At 36.9% G+C, this 23,695-nt stretch overlaps 1 protein-coding gene across 1 annotated transcript; it reads left to right on the plus strand.

Moving 5' to 3' along the window:
• Nucleotides 1–1,814: 1,814 nt before the first annotated feature.
• LOC138305390 (uro-adherence factor A-like) lies at nt 1,815–20,855 on the plus strand. The gene is made up of 2 exons (XM_069245647.1): nt 1,815–2,022; nt 15,378–20,855. The coding sequence occupies exons 1-2, from the start codon at nt 2,001–2,003 to the stop codon at nt 18,590–18,592; spliced, it is 3,237 nt and encodes a 1,078-aa protein (XP_069101748.1). The 5' UTR covers nt 1,815–2,000; the 3' UTR covers nt 18,593–20,855.
• Nucleotides 20,856–23,695: the final 2,840 nt, after the last annotated feature.

The following is a 23,695-nucleotide window of genomic DNA, read 5'->3' on the forward strand; positions in this document are numbered from 1 at the left end:
TGAACATCTTTCTTTTGCATTGTTTTTGTGGTCCTTTTTGAAAAAGTCTTTTGAGAGTTCACTCGTGGTTCGATATCATTCAAAACATAGGTTCTCCTTCTCCAGTTTGCCTTCATCATTAATTAGCTTGTATGCTTACTTAAACACCTTGGTTCTTCACCTTTGTAGAAGTCTGTGATTTGAAGTCTTTCCCCGTGAGATGTATCGGTCAGTGTTGGTACCTTTTTTTGCCCCACGTTGGACTCTCTTGATTGGTATTTTGCCTTTGGAGACTTCCGATTAGTATATTGATGATGTATGTTTTAGACGAGGACGCACAAGGACCGCAATAGTGTGGAGAAAATCATTGGGCTCCTGATAATTAGACCTGGTTTTCATCGTTAGATACATATGTACTTTCTGCACTATACGACTGTTCATAAACACAAATGTAAACCCTTTTCTTTTCTCCTGTTGGCATCTTTTCAAACACCTGATTTATATAAATACGATAGTTGTTGGTACGGAAAAGAGCATTAAATGTAAAATGAAGCAAGTTTCTAGTTGGTACAATTCCCCGTTATCATGATACTAATTACAAAATGCACTCAGCATGATATGTATGTTATACTGGATATATATATCCTTATCGAATAAAATATGTAAAAATTTACATTTTACACACCAGCGACACGTAGTTTCTTCCCAACAAATCTCAATTAGCGTTTTTCTAAGACTGGCGTATATATGCTTTATCTTTTGACTGTTTTTTTTTCATGAATGGTTGTTGTTGTCTGAAATTTTATCTCGGCAATAAGAAGTAAAAACTAAGACTACACTGTATTTCACTGACCGATGTGACAATGCTATCCTTTTCTGACAGATTACTTACTGTGTTTACTGATGGACAAATATGTGATTCTATGTAAGCCATAACGTAACCAGATATGTTGCTTATAAATACAGCCTAACACGGATTGACTTACGAAACAGAGATAGACAAATAAACTGTAAGGGGCTTAAATGAAATCACCTTTAGATCTAATTAAAGTGTCCAAATAAAACTATTAGTTAAATATACTGGCACGCTTAGCTATCATTTGCCATGATTAACCCCGGGCGGGAAAAGTGAGCTCACTTACATATATATGTACAAAGCCATCGTATTTGTTGTCAAAATTTATCTATATATGAACTCGAAATGCAATCCAAGAAAAGATCATGGAAGTTAGTTGTTCATTAGAAATAAAAAGAAATTAAGTTAAGTTTATTTTCCAGTACAGGATTGAGGTCCTCTACACTGGACTCATAATCATACAATAAATACATACATGATATATAATGTACATGTAGCATTGCAGGTAATAATCTATTAGTTTCGTTAGTTAAATTTTTAAGAAATGTTCGATTTCCATGTTGATAATTTCAAGGTGTTCATGTTTTTATTGTTAACACAGTTCATAATGATAACTCTGCTCTATAATTATAGAGTAGGTCTTGGTTTTCCCAGAATTTGTCTAAATTATTTTTAAAACAGTTTATATTAGGTGATGATATAACAGATTCTGGAAGAGAGTTCCAAATTCTGACAGTTCTTACAGTAAAATAGTTTTTCCTCAATGTTGATGTTGAATGTAGGGGGTAGAGTTTCCAAGAAACGATTTTAGGGGGAGGAGACACAACATGTAAAGGTGCCCCGCCCCCTCCCACTTCCTACGCCCACCTTATATGACAAGCCAACCAACATAGCAACATGGATATAACAAAATAGTAGGTTTTATATTTTAATATTTTTAACCCATAATGACACCTAAAACGACTACGAATCGTCCACAACAGGCCAAATTTATGAGTATCAGGTCCGGAATATCGATACATGCAGGCTTCCCCGACTCCCCTCATCAACTTAGCGCTGCTCTGATTGGCTATCACACAGGACATGCGCAGAGTATATTCCAGAAAATTTCTAAGATGGCGGTAAGCAGAAAGTAATTCGAACATATGAAATACGGAAAAGACGAATGGCCTCATTTACCAGTATGAGTAAGTAGTTTATTCAATTTCATATTTAGACCTAGATAATTTCACCAAGTTTTCATTGCAAAATAATGCATGATATGAATATACTCAATTTGTTACCAAACGAGCGGACTCTATCTCGCTGGAAAAACCCATCCCTCATCTGAATCATTTGACATTCGTGTAAATTAGACCTATGCATGCAAGTTCTGCTTGATATATTGTTGTTATTTGTAAAAGGTCTAGTTGCGAATGTATCTATAAAGACATCAATTAGGCTTAATATTGTTATTTTCAAATGGGGCGATCAGGTCGGGGAAAACCTAGACCTTCAGTAGTCCCGGGCCCCAACTTTATATTCGGACGTTTGAGAGATGTCTCTCTAAACTTTATTCTGGAAAATCAATTCAGGTTTACCTACCTCTTGTAAGGATCTAGGCCTAATACAGAAATAATTCGACTGTTGCGGAATGAAAACGACAAATTGTAATGAGACTAATACTAATCACATACAATCAAAGATCATTTTATCCATATTGTTGAGTCATTTTTCATCCCTTTACATTGAAGATTCCTTATTTATATTTAATATTGAAGTTGTCTGCCGGCTATATCATTGTCCTCATCATTTTCTCACACAGCTTATTCATACTTGCCAACTTTTTGAAATTCCCATGGGGGTAATTTCATGTATTTAAACTTTTAGCCTCAAGAAAGTCTTCTTAGTAACCCCCTATGAAGAAATTAAAAGTTGATTTTTGCATATTTTGACCTGTTCTTTCTGATGGTATAATCAGATATCGATGTTTAACATTTGGAATATTAAAGAATTTGGACTTGCTAAAATGGCCAAAAATGGGGGTTCAAAATCGGGAGTCTCCCTCCAAAATAGGGAGGGTTGGCAAGTATGCTTATTGAATTATAACTACCAAAATTAAGGCCATTCCAATTTGATTTTGGAATTTTAATATATAGGAGCAAGCGATCGAAATTTTTTAAATCTTAAAAATATTTGAAAATGCAAAAAATTGGAGCGAGCGAAATTATATATATATATATATTTTCACAGTATTTTTATTATGTCAATTTCATGAAATAACACTTAATATGAGTTTTGCTGTTTTCATATTGTTTTCAACATTCATACCTGTATTGCTTTTAGGCCTAATGCATGTTATATTTTCATTTTAAGACAAATCATGACAATTTTAAAGATGCTCTACCGCAGACAGAGCATAAATGATATTCATCATTTGAACAATAATTGGTGTTTAATCGTGTATATATATAGTGTCAAATTAACACAAAAAAATAATATAAAATAATTTATTTTGCTTTTGGTGCATGCGCAATCAGTACTTCCTTCAATATATAGGGTACTGTGCCATGGAATTTTTTTCGGGATACAATTAATTATTTTTTCAACCGATATATTGCAGGAAGTTTTCTTGATGATAGCGTTCTTATGAATTCAAAAGAAATTTGACTGTTATAAGTAACCAAATAATGTACCTTTTATTGACAAACGTATATGGCCATGTTTTATTATAAGTCAAAAGTCAGCAAAGCAAAACTCACAATAAATTTTCTGCACGATAATATCTCGCCAACCAGTTACTGTTAGGCTTACGAAGACTTGCAATTGCTGAAGTCTGATACATTACATGAAGTTTTCTTGATGTTAACGGCTAGCATTCTTGTATATTTACTAGTAAAAGAAATCCTAGTGTGATATACATAATGAAATAATGTACCTTTTATTTGGCAAAAGTATCTGGCCATGATTTATTAGTCAAAAGTCGTCAAAGCAACCCATATTAGTTTTCTAAAAATTAAAGGAAACAAAAACATATCCGGAAATGGTAATATTTCTAATGTTATATTTTTTCGAAAATATTCTTCAGTGTTAAGTGGATATTAAGATACGAAAATGTTTACTTTGTTATTTTTTTGTCTTTGAAGTAGGGCTGGATCAATATATTGATATACCGATACGTATCGGTTTTCAGAAGCGTATCGAATATCGATACGCAAACATGCTGTATATCGCTGTATCGTTTTAACAACTCAACCTACAGTTTTTATAATAGAAAGAGGAAATTCCAAACAAAAGTTATTCTTAAACATCATTCAAGTAAGAGCATTTCAATCAAAAGGAAGTGTTTAAAGCATCTGTGTCTCCTAGATGGATTAGAAATGTCTTTTCATAGCTAAGAATACGAATTGACAGAAATAAATCAACATAGATGGTAAACCAAATCAGATGTTTGGTAGGTTTTTGCCAGGTTTATAGAATGTTTTATCAAAATTGTCTTTTATCGTCACAATATTCAAAACACAATGGTCAACTGAATTTGAAAAAAGAGGTCCAGTATATCGTCAATACGTATTGTGTATTGCTTCAGTGTATTGTCAATACGTATCGTATCGTTTTAGACCTTCCAATAGGACCAATACCCAGCCCTACTTTGAAGAAACATTGATGAAATTGATAATTTAGCAATTAATAAAAAATTATAAAAAACTGATACTCAGATTCTGAACGGTTTCATTGGTGTTGAAATCGTTATTTCAAAAATGATTTAGAAATAAAATTTATTAACAGTTATTTCAGGGATAATAAGTTATTCAACTTACTGTTCTTGAAAAAATTCAAATATCATAAAATAAATACGGTATATCGTAAATATTTTTTATTAAACTCGGAAATTCAACACTGTACACTTATGTATAGTTTGCCAAAAATATAAATTCTATATTTAAATGAAAAACCAATTTCTTTATTCCTTTGTTTTGAGTCCTTCATCTATGAGTGGCCTTGGCACTTTGATTAACTTAAAGTAAAATAAGAAGCTCAAACTTTTCAATAGTGGTAATGGTGTAAGGTTAAGTAACTTTTGTAACTGAGTGAAGAAAAATGCTTATCTGGTATTCATCTGCTCCTGTTTTTGGTAGAAAAAAATACCATTTGTCAGCGGTGGGAGCATCTTTAATATTGAATGGCAATGTTTCATACTTTAAAGAAATACCGTATTTTCCCTATTATTAAGAGCGCCTCCTCTAATAAGGGCGCCCCCCACGCTTTTTGCTGAAAAAAATCAGCTAAATTTCATACAATTTTTGTGCCAGATTGTGACGATTTGTCTTTGCAGACGCTAATAAAATACTGTTTCACATCAATCTGATGCTTAACAGATATCCGATCAGCTATAAATGTATTGCACTGGGTAACTTAGGACATCTTTGCCATGTGTTTACACATAGAAACAGCGAGAATTCCATGTTCAAAACAAAACGTGTCACTTGAATGCCCCACACACGTGTATGGATGAAGACTAACTGGCAACAACATTTTAGCGATGTCTATACAGGTTTTATGAATACTTACTGTATGTCTATGATAAAGGTTACTAAATAACAGGCATGTTATCATTTTTAAGCATTTAATTGTGTGCTCTTGTCGGTATTTCCCATCTGCCACAAAACGAAAGTAGCGATCGAAAGCACCGTCCGCCATTTTGTGTACGCATGGTAAACAAACAGGCTAGCATAAAATGCCAAAATTCCGTGAAACATACATATTTAACCAATGTTTAATACTTCTGGTGCAAACATTTCTTCATAATTATGTAATTTCAATACTTACTTGACTTCAAAACGTAATTTGGCTATAGTAAGTTTCAGAAAAATACGAAACTAAAAGCAAGATGACTTTAGTCTGTTTCAGAAAAAAAACATCTAAAAATGGTCTCAAATAACGGCGCCCCCTAGGCCATTTACCGCGCGCCCGGCGCCCTCATTAGGGAAAATACGGTATATAGTATAGGGCTGAAACGGTTAGTCTAATAATCAGAGGCAATTAGATTAATGAAACTATTCCGCTGATAATCGAAACGCCGATAATCGATTAAAGATTTTATTATTCGTTATTCGTAAAATGCATTGCAAGTGCATTGTAAGCTGATCATGACTAAACACATTGACAGATCATGGATTTCTGAAGAAGCCATTCCGACTGTAGTTTCATCTCTTTATGTACACGTAACTTTATGTAACTGAAAAAAGCATAATGTGAGAAATACTTGTTAAATTACATGTACATCTCTGTGGAAGTTTAAGTCATTATTAATCATTATATATATAATCAATGAAAAAGTGGATGTCATGAGAAAGCTTGCAACATGTTATTGGCCAATTTTCATTAGCATTAATCGGCTCCATGCTGTTACGTCAGGGAGACCTAATCGCCGCCGGACACTCGGGAGCGGAAGTAGCAGTGCTAGTTAGTCTTTAACATTTTAATTTTACTACTGCATGTGTTTATCATATAAAAATAATATTTTTTGTTCATATTCTAATTGAAAATAAGAGTTGTTGATTCTTTTTTTTTTTTTTTTGATCACGGAAATGAAAATGTTTATTGACGAAAATTTGGTCATGGTACTCCGTGGCGATCCAGATTTGGTTGATTAGACGTACTGTATTTTTAGCTCACCTGGTCCAAAGGGCCGGTGAGCTTATGTCATGGCGCGGCGTCCGTCGTCCGTCCGTCCGTCCGTCCGTCAACATTTAATTTAAATCGCTACTAGTTATAGAGTTCCGCATGGATTGTGACCAAATTTGGCCATTAACATCCTTGGGTAAAGGGGAACAGAACTTGTATAAATTTTTGCTCTGACCCCCCAGGGGCAGGAGGGGCGGGGCCCAATAGGGGAAATAGAGGTAAATCCTATAAATCGCTACTTGTCCTAGAGTTCTGCATGGATTGTAACCAAATTTGGCCATAAACATCCTTGGGGGAAGGGGAACAGAACTTGTATAAATTTTGGCTCTGACCCCCCCGGGGGCAGGAGGGGCGTGGTCCAATAGGGGAAATAGAGGTAAATCCTATAAATCGCTACTTGTCCTAGAGTTCTACATGGATTGTAACCAAATTTGGCCACAAACATCTTATGGGGAAGGGGAACAGAACTTGTATAAATTTTGGTTTGACCCCCCGGGAGCAAGGAGGGGCGGGGCCCAATACGGGAAATAGAGGTAAATCCTATAAATCGCTACTTGTCCTAGAGTTCTACATGGATTGTAACCAAATTTGGCCACAAACATCCTTGGGTGAAGGGGAACAGAACTTGTATAAATTTTGGCTCTGACCCCCCCCCCCCCCCCCCCCCCCCCCCCCCCCCCGGGGGCAGGAGGGGCGCGGTCCAATAGGGGAAATAGAGGTAAATCCTATAAATCACTACTTGTCCTAGAGTTCTGCATGGATTGTAACCAAATTTGGCCATAAACATCCTTGGGGGAAGGGGAACAGAACTTGTATAAATTTTGGCTCTGACCCCCCCGGGGGCAGGAGGGGCGCGGTCCAATAGGGGAAATAGAGGTAAATCCTATAAATCGCTACTTGTCCTAGAGTTCTACATGGATTGTAACCAAATTTGGCCACAAACATCTTATGGGGAAGGGGAACAGAACTTGTATAAATTTTGGTTTGACCCCCCGGGAGCAAGGAGGGGCGGGACCCAATACGGGAAATAGAGGTAAATCCTATAAATCGCTACTTGTCCTAGAGTTCTACATGGATTGTAACCAAATTTGGCCACAAACATCCTTGGGTGAAGGGGAACAGAACTTGTATAAATTTTGGCTCTGACCCCCCGGGGGCAGGAGGGGCGCGGTCCAATAGGGGAAATAGAGGTAAATCCTATAAATCGCTACTTGTCCTAGAGTTCTGCATGGAATGTAATCAAATTTGGCCACAAACATCCTTGGGGGAAGGGGAACAGAACTTTTATAAATTTCCGCTCTGACCCCCCCCGGGGCAGGAGGGGCGGGGCCCAATAGGGGAAATAGAGGTAAATCCTATAAATCGCTACTTGTCCTAGAGTTCTGCATGGAATGTAATCAAATTTGGCCACAAACATCCTTGGGGGAAGGGGAACAGAACTTTTATAAATTTCCGCTCTGACCCCACCGGGGCAGGAGTGGCGGGGCCCAATAGGGGAAATAGAGGTAAATCCTATAAATCGCTACTTGTCCTAGAGTTCTGCATGGATTGTAACCAAATTTGGCCACAAACATCCTTGGGGGAAGGGGAACAGAACTTGTATAAATTTTGGCTCTGACCCCCCGGGGGCAGGAGGGGCGGGGCCCAATAGGGGAAATAGAGGTAAATCCTATAAATCGCTACTTGTCCTAGAGTTCTGCATGGATTGTAACCAAATTTAGCCAAAAACATCAACATCCTTGGGGGAAGGGGAACAGAACCTTTATCAATTTCGGCTCTGACCTTCCCGGGGCAGGAGAGGCGGGGCCCAATAGTGGAAATAGAGGTAAATCCTTTAAATCGCTACTTGTCCTAGCTTTCTGCATGGATTTTAACCAAATTTGGCCACAAACATCCTTGGTGGAAGGGGAACAGAACTTGTATAAATTTTGGCTCTGACCCCATCGGGGCAGGAGGGGTGGGGCCCAATAGGAAATTTAGACGTAAATATTCAAATTCCTTCAGAAAAGAAGCAATAAACCTGTATTCAGAACATTACTTGGCATTACAAACCAGGTGAGCGATACAGGCCCTCTGGGCCTCTTGTTCAGCTTATCGTCTGTAGGAAACTGAATCGAAGCGGCAACTCTAAAATCCGGAGTGAAAACCCTGGATGACGTGATATCAGCCCGGGCTGATAACTGATTTCAGCCTGGGCTGATATCAAATTATGAAGTCATAATGTGATATCAGCCCGGGCGCTGATATGACGGCACGGACAGCACTAGTATCACATGGGCAAAACGTTCATTATCAAAGACAAAAGTGTGATAACGTAAATTATCTGTATGAAGAAGCCGAAGCCATGTATTGTTTTTAGAAAGTGACCATGTCATATTATTAGCTCACCTGGCCCGAAGGGCCGGTGAGCTTATGGCATGGCGCGGCGTCCGTCGTCCGTCCGTCCGTCCGTCCGTCCGTCCGTCAACATTTCCTTTAAATCGCTACTAGTCATAGAGTTCTGGATGGATTGTAACCAAATTTGGCCAGAAACATCCTTGGGGGAAGGGAAACAGAACTTGTATAAATTTTGGCTCTGACCCCCAGGGGGCAGGAGGGGCGGGGCCCAATAGGGGTAATAGAGGTAAATCCTATAAATCGCTACTTGTCCTAGAGTTCTGCATGGAGTGTAACCAAATTTGGCCAGAAACATCCTTGGGGGAAGGGGGACAGAACTTGTATAAATTTTTGGCTCTGACCCCCTGGGGGCAGGAGGAGCGGGGCCCAATAGGGGTAATAGAGGTAAATCCTATAAATCGCTACTTGTCCTAGAGTTCTGCATGGATTGTAACCAAATTTGGCCAGAAACATCCTTGGGGGAAGGGGAACAGACCTTGTATAAATTTTGGCTCTGACCCCTCGGGGGCAGGAGGGGTGGGGCCCAATAGGGGTAATAGAGGTAAATCCTATAAATCGCTACTTGTCCTAGAGTTCTGCATGGATTGTAACCAAATTTGGCCAGAAACATCCTTGGGGGAAGGGGAACAGACCTTGTATAAATTTTGGCTCTGACCCCTCGGGGGCAGGAGGGGCGGGGCCCAATAGGGGTAATAGAGGTAAATCCTATAAATCGCTACTTGTCCTAGAGTTCTGCATAGATTGTAACCAAATTTGGCCAGAAATATCCTTGGGGGAAGAGGAACAGAACTTGTATAGATTTTGGCTCTGACCCCCTGGGGGCAGGAGGGGCGGGGCCCAATAGGGGTAATAGAGGTAAATCGTATAAATTGCTACTTGTCCTAGAGTTCTGCATGGATTGTAACCAAATTTGGCCAGAAACATCCTTGGGGGAAGGGGAACAGAACTGTATAAATTTTGGCTCTGATCCCCCGTGGGCAGGAGGGATGGGGCCCAATTGGGGAAATAGAGGTAAATCCTATAAATTGCTACTTGTCCTAGAGTTCTGCATGGATTGTAACCAAATTTGGCCAGAAACATCCTTGGGGGAAGGGGAACAGAACTTGTATAAATTTTGGCATTGACTACCCGGGGGCAGGAAGGGGGGGGCCCAATAGGGGAAATAGAGGTAAATCCTAAAAAATTCTACTTGTCTTAGAGTTCTGCATGGATTGTAACCAAATTTGGCCAGAAACATCGTTGGGGTTAACAGAATTCGTATAAATTTTGGCTTTGATCCCCCATGGAGGAGAAAGAGTGGGGCCCAATAGGGGAATAAGAGGTAAATATCCAAATTTCTTCAGAAAAGAAACAATGAACTTATATTCAGAACATTACTTGGCATTACAAACCAGGTGAGCGATACAGGCCCTCTGGGCCTCTTGTCCCTAATGAGGGCGCCGGGCGCGGGTAAATGGCCAAGGGGGGCGCCGTTATTTGAGGCCATTTTTAGATGTTTTTTTCTGAAACAGACTATAGTCATCTTGCTTTTAGTTTCATATTTTTCTGAAACTTACTATAACCAACTTACGTTTTGAAGTCAAATAAGTGTTGAAATTACATAATTATGAAGAAATGTATGCACCAGAAGTATTACAGCCGTGCTACCCCAACTGAGAACGATGCGTGTATATAAACCCCTACCGCTCTACCGCTGACTTGTATCGATGTATTGAATGAGTGTAGTTATTTATAGACTCGAGTACTGTCACCAAATCCACAGGTAAACTGGTACTGGATGCTACGCTCGGGCCTCTCATCCAGTTTAACGAAACTGAATGGCTAGTTAGCTTAACCGATCTATATATCATCAACAATGCGTCTGTATCTACTTCAAAACAAAACAAATATTCTTCAAATTGCATAAAAATTCACTTGACTAGTATTTCTTTATTTTAGATATTTTAACAAATCTTCATATTTCTAGTAAAACTGCATATAGATCTAGCGATGCTCATTACGTAGGGAACCGCCATAACATGTCCCTGCTGCAGCAGGCCGTGTGCAAAAAGTCAAAACACACGTGGGATTTATAAGATGGGTCCTAAACTGTCCTATATTTAGGATTTTCAATAAGTGGTTTATAATATTATTACAGCAAAACTGACAAGCTAGAAGGTTAGTGGCATTTTAACCGTACTGTTATATATAATTAGCCATCAGCTTGGATCTGGTGCCGTACAGATAGTGAGTTCACTCACAATGTGATTATTGCAAGCCAACGTAAATGCTATCGGAATGCTCTTTAAAGTTTGTTAATGTTCTCAAACACATACTTATAACTTATTGTGGCAATTTTAAAGTAACTTAATTATAATATTTTCAAATAGTTCTGATAACTATTCATGTGTAATATCTAGATCTCCAGACATTGACATGTGTACGGATCGAGTACGGCGGACTGCCAATGTTTTTGACATGTTCTGCAAGATATATTTCACTGTTTCAGTTACGGTGGCCAATAAAAGAAAACAAACACAGTGCAATTATATAAGGTTATTTCTTCTAAATACAACACTTTTTGTGCAAGTTGTCAAGCATTTATTGTGAATGTTTTGCAATGAAATTACCATCTTTATAACACTGAATTTGTGGTTCCCCGGACATCGTTTTCCCCAAAATTTGAATGCGCAAAATATACCGATAGTAGATTTTTTTCAGCATTTGAAGCCGTAAGAAAAAATACATGTGCAAAGTACACTGGTGTGTAAGTAACACAAGATTTTACGGTATTTGTAACATTTACGATTGTGTTTGGTACAGCTGATGTAGCCAGAGCGCCCCGCGATTTACCTGTGGATTTGGCAACAGTACTCGAGTCTATAAATAACTACACTCATTCAATACATTGTTACAAGTCAGCGGCAGAGCGGTAGGGGTTTATATACACGCATCGTTCTCAGTTGGGGTAGCACGGCTGTAAACATTGGTTAAATATGTCTGTTTCACGGAATTTTGGCATTTCATGCTAGCTTGTTTGTTTACCTTGCGTACACAAAATGGCGGAGCGTGTTTTCGATCGTTACTTTCGTTTTGTGGCAGATGGGAATTACCGACAAGAGCACACAATAAAATGCTTAGAAATGATAGCATTCCTGTTATTTAGGAACCTTTATCATAGATATACAGTAAGTATTCATAAAACCTGTATAGACATCGCTAAAATGTTGTTGCCACACTTGCCAGTTAGTCTTCATCCATACATGTGTGTGGGGCATTCAAGTGACACGTTTTATTTTGAACATGGCGTTCTCGCTGTTTCTATGAGTAAACACTTGGCAAAGATGTCCTAAGTTGTCCAATGCAATAAATTTAGTGCTTATACAATGCAAGCTGATCGGATATCTGTTAAACATCAGATTGATGTGAAACAGTATTTTTTTAGCGTCTGCAAAGACAAATCGTCACAATCTGGCACAAAAATTGTATGAAATTAGTTGATATTTTTCAGCAAAAAACGTGGGGATGCCCTTATTAGAGGAGGCGCTCTTAATAGGGAAAATACGGTATGTGTGAAGGTCACAACAAAACAGAGGATTAGCAGCAGACTGGATTTAAACGATGTTGCACAAGATGATACAGGGATGGAATATGGAGCTTATTTGGGATAAAATACTTTTGTTTTGTCAATGAATCTATTCTTATTTATTTGTTGGCTTATATTATGTAAGGTACATGTATGTGCTCTGTCATATCGTACAGTAGGTGTTATTAGTTGATACCAAAAACATTGCGGACGTTTTTAGTAGTCAGACAATATAGTTGCCTTCAATTTAAGTGATAAATCGATTAGTTATCAATTACATGTGACCGAATAATTGATTACAAAAATTACTAATCGTTTCAGCCCATATAATTAATTAAGGTCCTAATATATAACAGTCAGGATCATGCAAGGACCCCCCCCCCATGTATGCGGTGTGTAGTGTGATGTAGAGCGAGGTGCCTGTTTTGGGAGACTGCAGTATGTTTGTGTTGTGTCTTCTTGTATAGTGGAACTGTTTCCTTCACAGTTACATATATATAGGTATATATTGCATAGTTACCTCACAAGAGCAAACGCTCAACCGAAGGCCAAATTTGAGGCGGTGTCAAGGAAGACGTTAGAAAGAATAAAGTCAGTTATATAGGAAGAGAAAGGATCAGATCATAAATTTAGTAGCCTTTTACGATCAATTTGTTGGCCACACAATACCAGTGCAATTTAGCTGAAACTTGCATAAAATGATACTGACAGGGTCTGGACCCAGTGTTGTTATTGTACACATACAGGTTGATCTAAAATTCAAGATAGCCATATCATGTGCACCATAGCTGCCATCTTGAAAACACATTTTGAACTTCTTCTGAAGTTTTACCTGTGCGGTTTGGCTGAAACCTCCTTGAAATAATCAGGTCCTGATCATATGGTTCCAACCAAGTGTTGTTATTTTTCGGCTTCATCAAATCCAAGATGGCCACCACAGCTGTCTTCTTGAAAACACATTTTGAACTTCTGGATGGCTCTGGCTATACATGTTGGATGTTGAGAATATTCTATTTAAGGTTTGCTTATTCATCACCCTATGGCAACAGTAATCATTACTTATCTCTATCAGATTTCTTCTTTGATCTCATCAATGTTATAAAAAAACCAGACAAATTTAATTTAAAGAGAGAAAAAGGATTAAGATAGATTTTTATTGGTAGTACTGCATTAATTATTAAAATCAAATAAAAAGGGAGTGAAGATGTAAAAACTTTACAACTGATTTAAATTGATATCTATAAAGAGAAGGAAACACAGCTGAACCCTGTTATGTGTTTCATTAACTTAATTAACTTATAATATAACTCAAGGATTAGGAACCTGTAAATGTTAACTTTAACTTGTATAATATAACTCAAAGAGCCTGTTAATGTTACTTTAACTTGTATAATATAACTCAAGGAACCTGTCAATGTTAACTTTAACTTGTATAATATATATATATATAACTCAAAGCGCCTGTTAATGTTACTTTAACTTGTATAATATATATATATATATATATATATATAACTCAAAGCGCCTGTTAATCTTACTTTGACTTGTATATATATATATATATATATAACTCAAAGCGCCTGTTAATCTTACTTTAACTTGTATAATATATATATATATATATATAACTCAAAGCGCCTGTTAATCTTACTTTAACTTGTATAATATATATATATATATATATAACTCAAAGCGTCTGTTAATCTTACTTTAACTTGTATAATATATATATATATATATATATAACTCAAAGCGCCTGTTAATCTTACTTTAACTTGTATAATATATATATATATATATAACTCAAAGCGCCTGTTAATCTTACTTTAACTTGTATAATATATATATATATATATATATAACTCAAAGCGCCTGTTAATCTTACTTTAACTTGTATAATATATATATATATATATATATATATATATATAACTCAAAGCGCCTGTTAATCTTACTTTAACTTGTATAATATATATATATATATATAACTCAAAGCGCCTGTTAATCTTACTTTAACTTGTATATATATATATATATATATATATATATAACTCAAAGCGTCTGTTAATCTTACTTTAACTTGTATAATATATATATATATATATATATATAACTCAAAGCGCCTGTTAATCTTACTTTAACTTGTATAAATATATATATATATATATATATAACTCAAAGCGCCTGTTAATCTTACTTTAACTTGTATATATATATATATATATATATAACTCAAAGCGTCTGTTAATCTTACTTTAACTTGTATAATATATATATATATATATATATAACTCAAAGCGCCTGTTAATCTTACTTTAACTTGTATAATATATATATATATATATAACTCAAAGCGCCTGTTAATCTTACTTTAACTTGTATAATATATATATATATATATAACTCAAAGCGCCTGTTAATCTTACTTTAACTTGTATAATATATATATATATATATATATATAACTCAAAGCGCCTGTTAATCTTACTTTAACTTGTATAATATATATATATATATAACTCAAAGAGCCTGTTAATGTTAACTTTAACTTGTATAATATATATGTATATAACTCAAAGAGCCTGTTAATGTTAATTTTAACGTAAGCTTGTACAGATAACTCAAAGAGCCTGTTAATGTTACTTTAACTTGTATAATATAACTCAAATTCCTGTTAATGTATTGAATGTAAAACTTTAACTTGTATAATATATATATATATATAACTCAAAGATCCTGTTAATGTTAACTTTAACTTGTATAACATAACTCAAAGAACCTGTTAATGTTAACTTTAACTTGAGCCTGTTGTAATATATATATGTGAGTTAACTTGTCCCATTGATTTTATCAACAAGCTTTTATAGTGTATATTTAATCAAATCATCATAATGTTTTCTTTTCTTTTTGTAGGTAACACAATGGATGAAGATGATGAACTGTTTACTTCCATCCTCAGTTTATGCGAGACTGATAATAAAAGTTTGCCAACTGAGGACAGAAATGATGAGGAATGTAAACAAGATGAAGCTGAGATTAGCCAGTCTGTATCCTTGTCACCCATTAAACATGCTACTCCTTTGAGAATTTCTGACGTTCTGAAGAATAAGAATGAATCTTTTACAGACAAATTCACTCCCAAGAGAAAGTTTGGTCTGGACTTGTTTAAAAGCATGTTACATCAACGAAGGAATACTAGCACACCCCTTATGGACAGATGGAGTTTAACTGGGAAGTCAAGAATAGGCAAACGCAGGCATGATGTTGATGTGATCAATGCAAATCTTGAAACCATATCAGAGCAAGAGTTTTCGTCAGATGAAGAAAATACTGTATGCTGCGATGATGATGCTGAGAAGACATATGATGATCTACTGCAGGATCTTAGTGTTTTATGTGAGAAGGAGCTGACAGAGAAATGGGGAACAGTAAAGACTGAACGTCCAGAGAATAAGATAAAAGCAGAGCATCAGATTAGTCGGATCAATCTGGAAAACATTTTGCTGGAGACTTCAAAAGTATCATGGACTGTGAAGGAGACAACCAAGGAGAGTAACAAACCAGCTTCATCTGAGCCAGGCCGGTTCACTGGAGTAAATATCACCACACAATCTTCACTGATGACTAAAAATGATAGTAACAGCTTTGAGGATGCTGATGACATTCTCGGACTTGATGACTTCCTGGGCAGCGATGACGACGACGACAATGATTATGACAGCCTATTAGAGGATACACTTTTCCAGGATGACGATGATACTGTTATGTATAGATCTGTTTCTAAGGTCCTATCAAGCACAGTGCAGTCTCGCTCTGTACATAAGGCAGACTCTGTCCAAAAAATGCCAACATACAAAAGTATTACCTGCACAACCTCCTCTAGTGGCACAGCTAACAGCAAGCCTAACACTTCACCCACACACATTCAATCAACTTGCAGTGATACTAGCAATAAAGGTACTAGTTTAAGAACAAACTTAATTCCAGCATGTTCTGCTGTCTCTACTACAATTAAATCAGACCTACTCTCCAAATCTGTTGCATCATTTACCTTAGGGAGTCCTAAATCTGTCTGCACCTTGAGCTCTTTGTCGACTGATTCAAAGGCACAGTTGTCAATTCCTGCTTCTGAAAATAGCACTATTCACTCATCACACTCCTCAGCCTTTGACCACAATTCACTACACACAATACCAATGTTTGAAAATAGCACCATCCACAAAGCAGCCTCATCAGTCTTTGACCATAGTAGTCTGCAGACCATATCAGTGTATGAAAATAGCTCAAGATCTAACTGCACTGTTGTATCAGCCTCTGCCACTAGTTGTATGGAAGTTGCAAGTGGTGACAATGAAAATAAGGAACAAGCGATGAATGTAGATCAGGAGTGTGTGTTAGATTCTAATAGGTTGATGAATGTAGATCAGGAGTGTGTGTTAGATTCTAATATTAATGTTCTGGGGTCTGAGAGTGTGTGTCAGGATGTTGTGTCCGAGTCTGATAGATCAAGTCAGGTACAAGAAACTGTTTCTGAGTCTGACACATTGAGTCAAGACGATCAGAAAACTGTCTCTGAATCTGATCAATTAAGTCAAAAAGATGAGTTTACTTTGGACCTTTCTAAAGATAGTGATGAGCTGGATGAGTTTTTACAAAAGGAAGGATTTAAGGTGATAGATGATCTGAAAACCGGTTCATTGGGTGGAACTAATGTGAGAGAGGACCAGAGAAGTTTAACTTCTCAGTCTTCTGTTACAGATGCTGAAAATAAACTGGATAATAAAGCTCAAGAAATATCCTCTAATGAGCAGAATAAAAGCTTTGAAAAAGAATCCATTTCTTCTGCAACTGGTGCATGCGCAAGTGATGGTTTAGTAAGGAAAAATGTAAATAAGTTTCCATTACAAAATGTCAGGAGTGTTGTTGATAAAGTTGTTACTTGGCAGGCTAGCTGTAGTGAACAGAATGACGTTGATGAAAAAGGCAGTAATTCCGCAAATGTTTCTGGCCAAAAGGACCGAAAAGTACTGCCTCATGTTCAGGTTCATCCTTTCAAAACAGAAACTGACACTGGTGACTCTGTAAGACCATCGGCTAAGAAAGACGTCGCAACCCTTGAAATATTAACTGAGAAGGTTGATGTTGGTGAAACTCCTGGTGTGCCGTCACACAGTCCTTCCACAATTGTCAAAGGAAAGTCTGCTAGCTGTGTTAAGATAGAGAACAACACGGACAATGATGTCAGCTGTGTAAGGATAGAGAACAACATGGACCAAAATCAGAACATTGTGACACCATCCTTGTACCATGATTATGAAGCAGAGCGACGTTTCATCCATGGAGAGAATGACCTGATGAAAGAGGTGATGCGAAAATGGGGGAGTCTGGGTATTCAGACTCCTGACACTAACTTATCCTTTAGTAACAGACTAAGGAAAACTAAGCCTCACCGTCCAAGCAGGTTGGAGGGTCAGAAGATCTCCACCTTGTGGATAGAAAGTCCTGATAAACACTTACACAGCAAGGAGGCCAAACGCTTCAGGTCTGACGTCCATGCCCAGATGAATAACATCAACAACCTGAAGCAACAGTTACAGGACCTAAACAAGAGAGTAAGGGAAGAGGTAGATCAGACAATGTATGAATTCGAGGAGAAACACAATGCTCTTGATCGAGTGTTTGTACAGAGAAAGCATGCTTTAAATGCACAGCAGCAGTTGGAGCTATGCCAGACGCGTCGCCATATCAATCCTTATATGCTGCAGTGTCAGCTGCTACAACTGCGCTGTGAGCACCAACATCAACGTGACCAGCTGACATACATATTCAACACAGAGATGAATCAGTTGAAGAACGACCACCAGGAACATGTTCACATGATACGAAATCGCTTTGAGCAGCGCTCTCATCAACTAAAGTCTTTCATCGAACAGCTTGCTAATGTGGAGTCTGCCCAAACTGATCCGCAGTATGGTCCACACGTGTTGACACAACTGGTGAAGGGGCCATGTCGCTCCAACAATAGACAGTCTTCTGTGGTGACTGTGTGTCTGCCTGCGGACATAGCCACTGCAATCATCAAGGAGGATGAAATCTACGATGTGCACTATGTCCATCCAAAACAGTAAATACAAAATATATATACTAAAATAAGGAATAGTTACAATATGGAACAAAAAGCACCGTGATGTTGCCAAAAAGTATAGGATTTTCTAGCCATAAGTATGTGTAGCAGAGCCGTATCAGGATTATTAGGTCATCTGACCCGAACGGTCAGAATGACCTATTGCCATCATGCACCGTCTGTCATCGTGCGTAGTATGTAAACTTTTCATTCAAACGACTTCTCGATAACCGAAAGCCCCAGGGTACTAGTATTTGGCTAGTAGAATGCTGGGATGAAGGGCTACCAAGTTTATTCAAATGAATGACCTTGACCTTCATTCAAGGTCACAGGGGTCAAAAAGGCTAAAATCTGTAAACGTCTTCTTCTCAAGAACTAAAAGGCCTAGGGCACTCATATTGGGCCTGTGACATGCTGAGATGAAGGGCTACCAAGTTTGTTCAAATGAATAACCTTGATCTTCATTCAAGGTCACAGGGGTCAAATAGACTAAAATCTTTAAACCACTTCTTCTCAAGAACCAAAAGGCCCGGGGTACTCATATTGGGCATGCGGCAGCTGGGATGAAGGGCTACCAAGTTTGTTCAAATGAATTACCTTGACCTTCATTCAAGATCACAGGGGTCAAAAAGGCTAAAATCTTTTAAAAGGACTTCTTGTAAATAACTAATTATAACCTTGATCTTCATTCAAGGTCACAGGGGTCAAATAGACTAAAATCTTTAAACCACTTCTTCTCAAGAACCAAAAGGCCCGGGGTACTCATATTGGGCATGCGGCAGCTGGGATGAAGGGCTACCAAGTTTGTTCAAATGAATTACCTTGACCTTCATTCAAGATCACAGGGGTCAAAAAGGCTAAAATCTTTTAAAAGGACTTCTTGTAAATAACTAATTATAAGAGGCACAGGCATTTAGTGTTGATATGGGGCCTGTAGCTTGCTAGGATAAAGAGCTACCTAGTTTGTTCAAGTGAATGACGGTGATGTACTTTTAATGTCAAAGTCATGAAATTTGGAAAATTGCAGCTTCAAATAAGGGGTCTGTTGTATTGCCTTAATTATTAGCCACTACTGTATACTGTGACTAAGTTGTTTTGCGCCAATAGTCAGATGACCGTTTTAGTTTGAATTATACTGTACATGTGTACAACATTTTGATAGCTATATATATGGTTGTTTAGAGAAATTATAAGAATACCTAAGTGAATTCATTTGCTATTTATTTGTGTATATAGATATCCTGAAAACACATCCTGTGAAAATGATTTATTTTTGAGGGGCTAAATTTTTGTTGATTATATGATTTTACAATTTGGTTGGCTCTTAAAGTCATGGAGATGCCATATGAACAAAACTTTTCGACTGGTATATAACGTAAAAATTCACTCAATAATTTTGGTGTTGCCTGCAACGCAAGGGTGACACTAAATATCACTATGTTGGCGTCCGTGAAACGGTTTCCAATTTTTAGCTCACCTGGAATTTGCAAGAGTTATTGGACTTTAAAATCGTCAAAACAGACTATTATTTGTGGTGCTGTGCAGACGACACATCCTCTTCCGTAGAATTCTTGTTTACCATAAAACCTTACTTTTCTCAGAAAATGTAATAAACGGGTCATGTAATGTTTAACATTTCTTGTTTGTGACATTTGTAAATATCAAGCAATAAATATACTGTACAATGTAGTAATGCATTTACATATCAGGTATGAATGTTGTCGGCCGAAAAAGAAATCTATTGTAATTAGAAAGAAATATCAAGAGAAATCCATTTTACATGTCTTTGTGACACTTAATTTTATGACACATGTATTGTCCAGCTTGTGTTATATTTTCTCTGTCTCAGCTCGTACAACATACATGTAATCTTATTTTCTCAAAAGATATGATCATGATGGTTCAGGAAACATATCTTAATTTGACAGTTATTGGCAATCAAACAGCTGTTTGGGTATTTCATTTTGTAATATTGTGTACTCTTAACATTCCGTAATAGTCATTTGCTGAAACTTGTGAAGGTGAATGTTTTGATTACATACCGTTCTAGGGTTTCTATTTTAAAAAGACTATTTCAATATATTATTTTTGACATGTTCATATGTTGTGATCTTGGACAGTGTTTTCATGATCAGACCATCATTATTTGCAATTCATATCAAACAATGTAATTTACCCTTTTTCAAAACTGTTCAAAATTCCATATACATTGTATAGATATCTTATCGAAAGATTGAGGACTTTAGACTTGATTTGTATTATTAACCCACAGATATATTTGTATTGTCCAGCTTGTGTTATATTTTCTCTGTCTCAGCTCGTACAACATACCATGTAACATATCTTAATTTGACAGTTATTGGCAATCAAACAGCTGTTTGGGTATTTCTTTTTTGTAATATTGTGTACTATTAACATTCCGTAATAGTTCGTATTTGCTGATGAAACTTGTGAAGGTGAATGGTTTTTATATACGAATACCGTTCTGGCGCGGGTTTCTATTTTAAAAAGACTATTTCAATATATTATTTTTTGACTACTGTTCATATGTTGTGATCTGGGACACGTGGTGTTTTCATGATCAGACCATCATTATTTGGCATTTCATATCAAACAATGTAATTTACCCTTTTTCAAAAACTGTTCAAAATTCCATCTTTACATTGTATAGATATCTTATCGAAAGATTGAGGACTTTAGACTTGATTTGTATTATTAACCCACAGAATATATTTTGTTTGGTCATTTTGTTTTTATCAGTCACCAGGTCAGTATTTCACCATATTGACTTCAAGAGAGTTTCACAACTAGGGTCCTGCATCTCTGAAGCTCTAATAGTTAAGAGGGCAGCATTGTTAAGTTGGCCAAGAATGTTTTGTGAGGATTTCCAAACATATTACCTTAAGCCCTCAGCTCCACCTCTTGGTCATGATCATTAGTATAATTCCCACGTGAGCGATACAGCCCTCTGGGCCTCTTGTTCTCAAGGGACTCTGGCTTTCCTCCACTCATATGCACATCCTTAAATTACCCTGGCTGTTATTAGTGAAAACCAATCAAACCAAATTAATCTAATAATTAATGTCCAAGTCTCTGTCTGTCTGACTAGGTACATGTTCATCCAGATTTCCTCAAAAGGGAGTCAATATTTAAAAATTGTCATAATCAAATGAAAAATTAGTATTATTGTTGTATTATTGAAGTGATCTGGAAATCCATTATAACTGTACATATCGTGGCCCCAAATCCTTAGATGGCCTGCATGACCCCTAAAAGGTCAATATAAAAAAAATCTTGGTACAATGAGAATTGTTAGATCTTTATATAGGAGGCTATGGTATGATATCATTTGACATTCAACTTTATATTGTAACAAATCATATTTTTGTTAAATTCTTTGTCTTAATCTCATATATTGTATGTATATTATATAAGGATGAAAATATATATTTTTTTAGCTGGCAATTCAAACTTACTCAATTATTCTTCTTTATATTTGATGCCATTTACCAACTTGGATATATTGTACATATATGTAAATGGACACATCAAGGATACATGTACAGTAAAACATGCTAACAACAAATTCATGGTACTTTTCATTCCTCATTTAAGTTGCCATAATAGGTCTGTAATATGTGTTCAGTGTATATCAAACTATAGTTTATAATGAAGTAATATCCTTGGTTCCAAAAGGTATGTTATAACCTTGTTTTACAGTTCCATTAAAGTTTAATTAGAAAAAGTCTATAATTCTTAAATAAACCTTAATGCTTTAATAAAGATTTAGATAGAAAGATCTCTTGTGTGATAAATGAAGCTGTTGAATGCAATATTTTCTTTCTTTCTTTAAGCAATTTTTAGCCCACCATCATCAGATGTGGATATTCAAATCGCCCTGCGTCCGTGGTCCGTAGTCCGTCGTCGTCGTCCGTCGTCCGTCCATATACAATGCTTGTTATCACTATTTCTTAAAAACTGCCGCAGGGATTTTGTTCAAACTTCGCATGGAGGGTCCCCTTGGTCCATATTTGTGCCATACAGATTTTGAGGCTGATCGGAAAAACAAGATGGCCGCCAGGCAGCCATCTTTGATTTTGGCAGTTGAAGTTTGTTATCGATATTTCTTGAGAACTACTGAAGGGATTTTGTTCAAACTTCACATGGAGGTTACCCTTGGTCCCTAGTTGTGCCATACAGATTCTGAGGCTGATCGGAAAAACAAGATGGCCTCCAGGCAGCCATCTTTGATTTTGGCAGTTGAAGTTTGTTATCGATATTTCTTGAGAACTACTGAAGGGATTTTGTTCAAACTTCACATGGAGGTTACCCTTGGTCCCTAGTTGTGCCATACAGATTTTGAGGCTGATCGGAAAAACAAGATGGCCGCCAGGCAGCCATCTTTGATTATGATAGTTAAGGTTTGATATCCCTACTTCTCAAAAAGTGCTGAAGGGATCTTTCTCAAATTTAATATGAAGGTTCCCCTAGGGCCCTTGTTGTGCATATTGCATTTTTGGACCAATTGGTGAACAAGATGGCCGCCAGGCCGCAATCTTGGATTTTGATAGTTAAAGTTTGTTATGGATATTTCTCAGATAGTACTGAAGGGATCTGTCTCAAATTTCATATGTAGGTTCCCCTAGGGACCTAGTTGTGCATATTGCATTTTGGGACCGATCGGTCAACAAGATGGCCGCCAGGCAGCCATCTTCGATTTTGTTATTCAAAGTTTGGTATCGCTATTTCTCAGAAAGAACTGAAGGGAATTGTCTCAAAATTCATATGTAGGTTCCCCTAGGGCTCTAGTTGTGCATATTGTGATTTGGGACCGATCGATTCAAAGTTTGTTATCGCTATTTCTCAGAAAGTATTGAATGGATCTTTCTCAAATTTCACATGTAGGTTCCCCTAGGGCCCTCGTTGTGCATATTGTGATTTGGGACCGATTGATCTACAAGATGGCCGCCAAGGAGTCATCTTGGATTTTGATAGTTGAAGTTTGTTACCGCTATTTCTCAAAAGGTACTGAAGCGATCTGTCTCAAATTTTATATGTAGTATGTTTGAAAAAGTTTAAAAAGTAGAGAAAAGATCCATCTTTCCTT

This window comes from Argopecten irradians, chromosome 1, assembly GCF_041381155.1.
Source record: "Argopecten irradians isolate NY chromosome 1, Ai_NY, whole genome shotgun sequence".
Taxonomy (NCBI): Eukaryota; Metazoa; Mollusca; class Bivalvia; order Pectinida; family Pectinidae; genus Argopecten; species Argopecten irradians.

Coding starts and splice junctions, on each gene's coding strand:
- LOC138305390 (XM_069245647.1), top strand. CDS start 2,001: ATGGCCTCATTTACCAGTATGA. Junction 2,023..15,377: donor GGCCTCATTTACCAGTATGA/GTAAGTAGTTTA, acceptor TTCTTTTTGTAG/GTAACACAATGGATGAAGAT.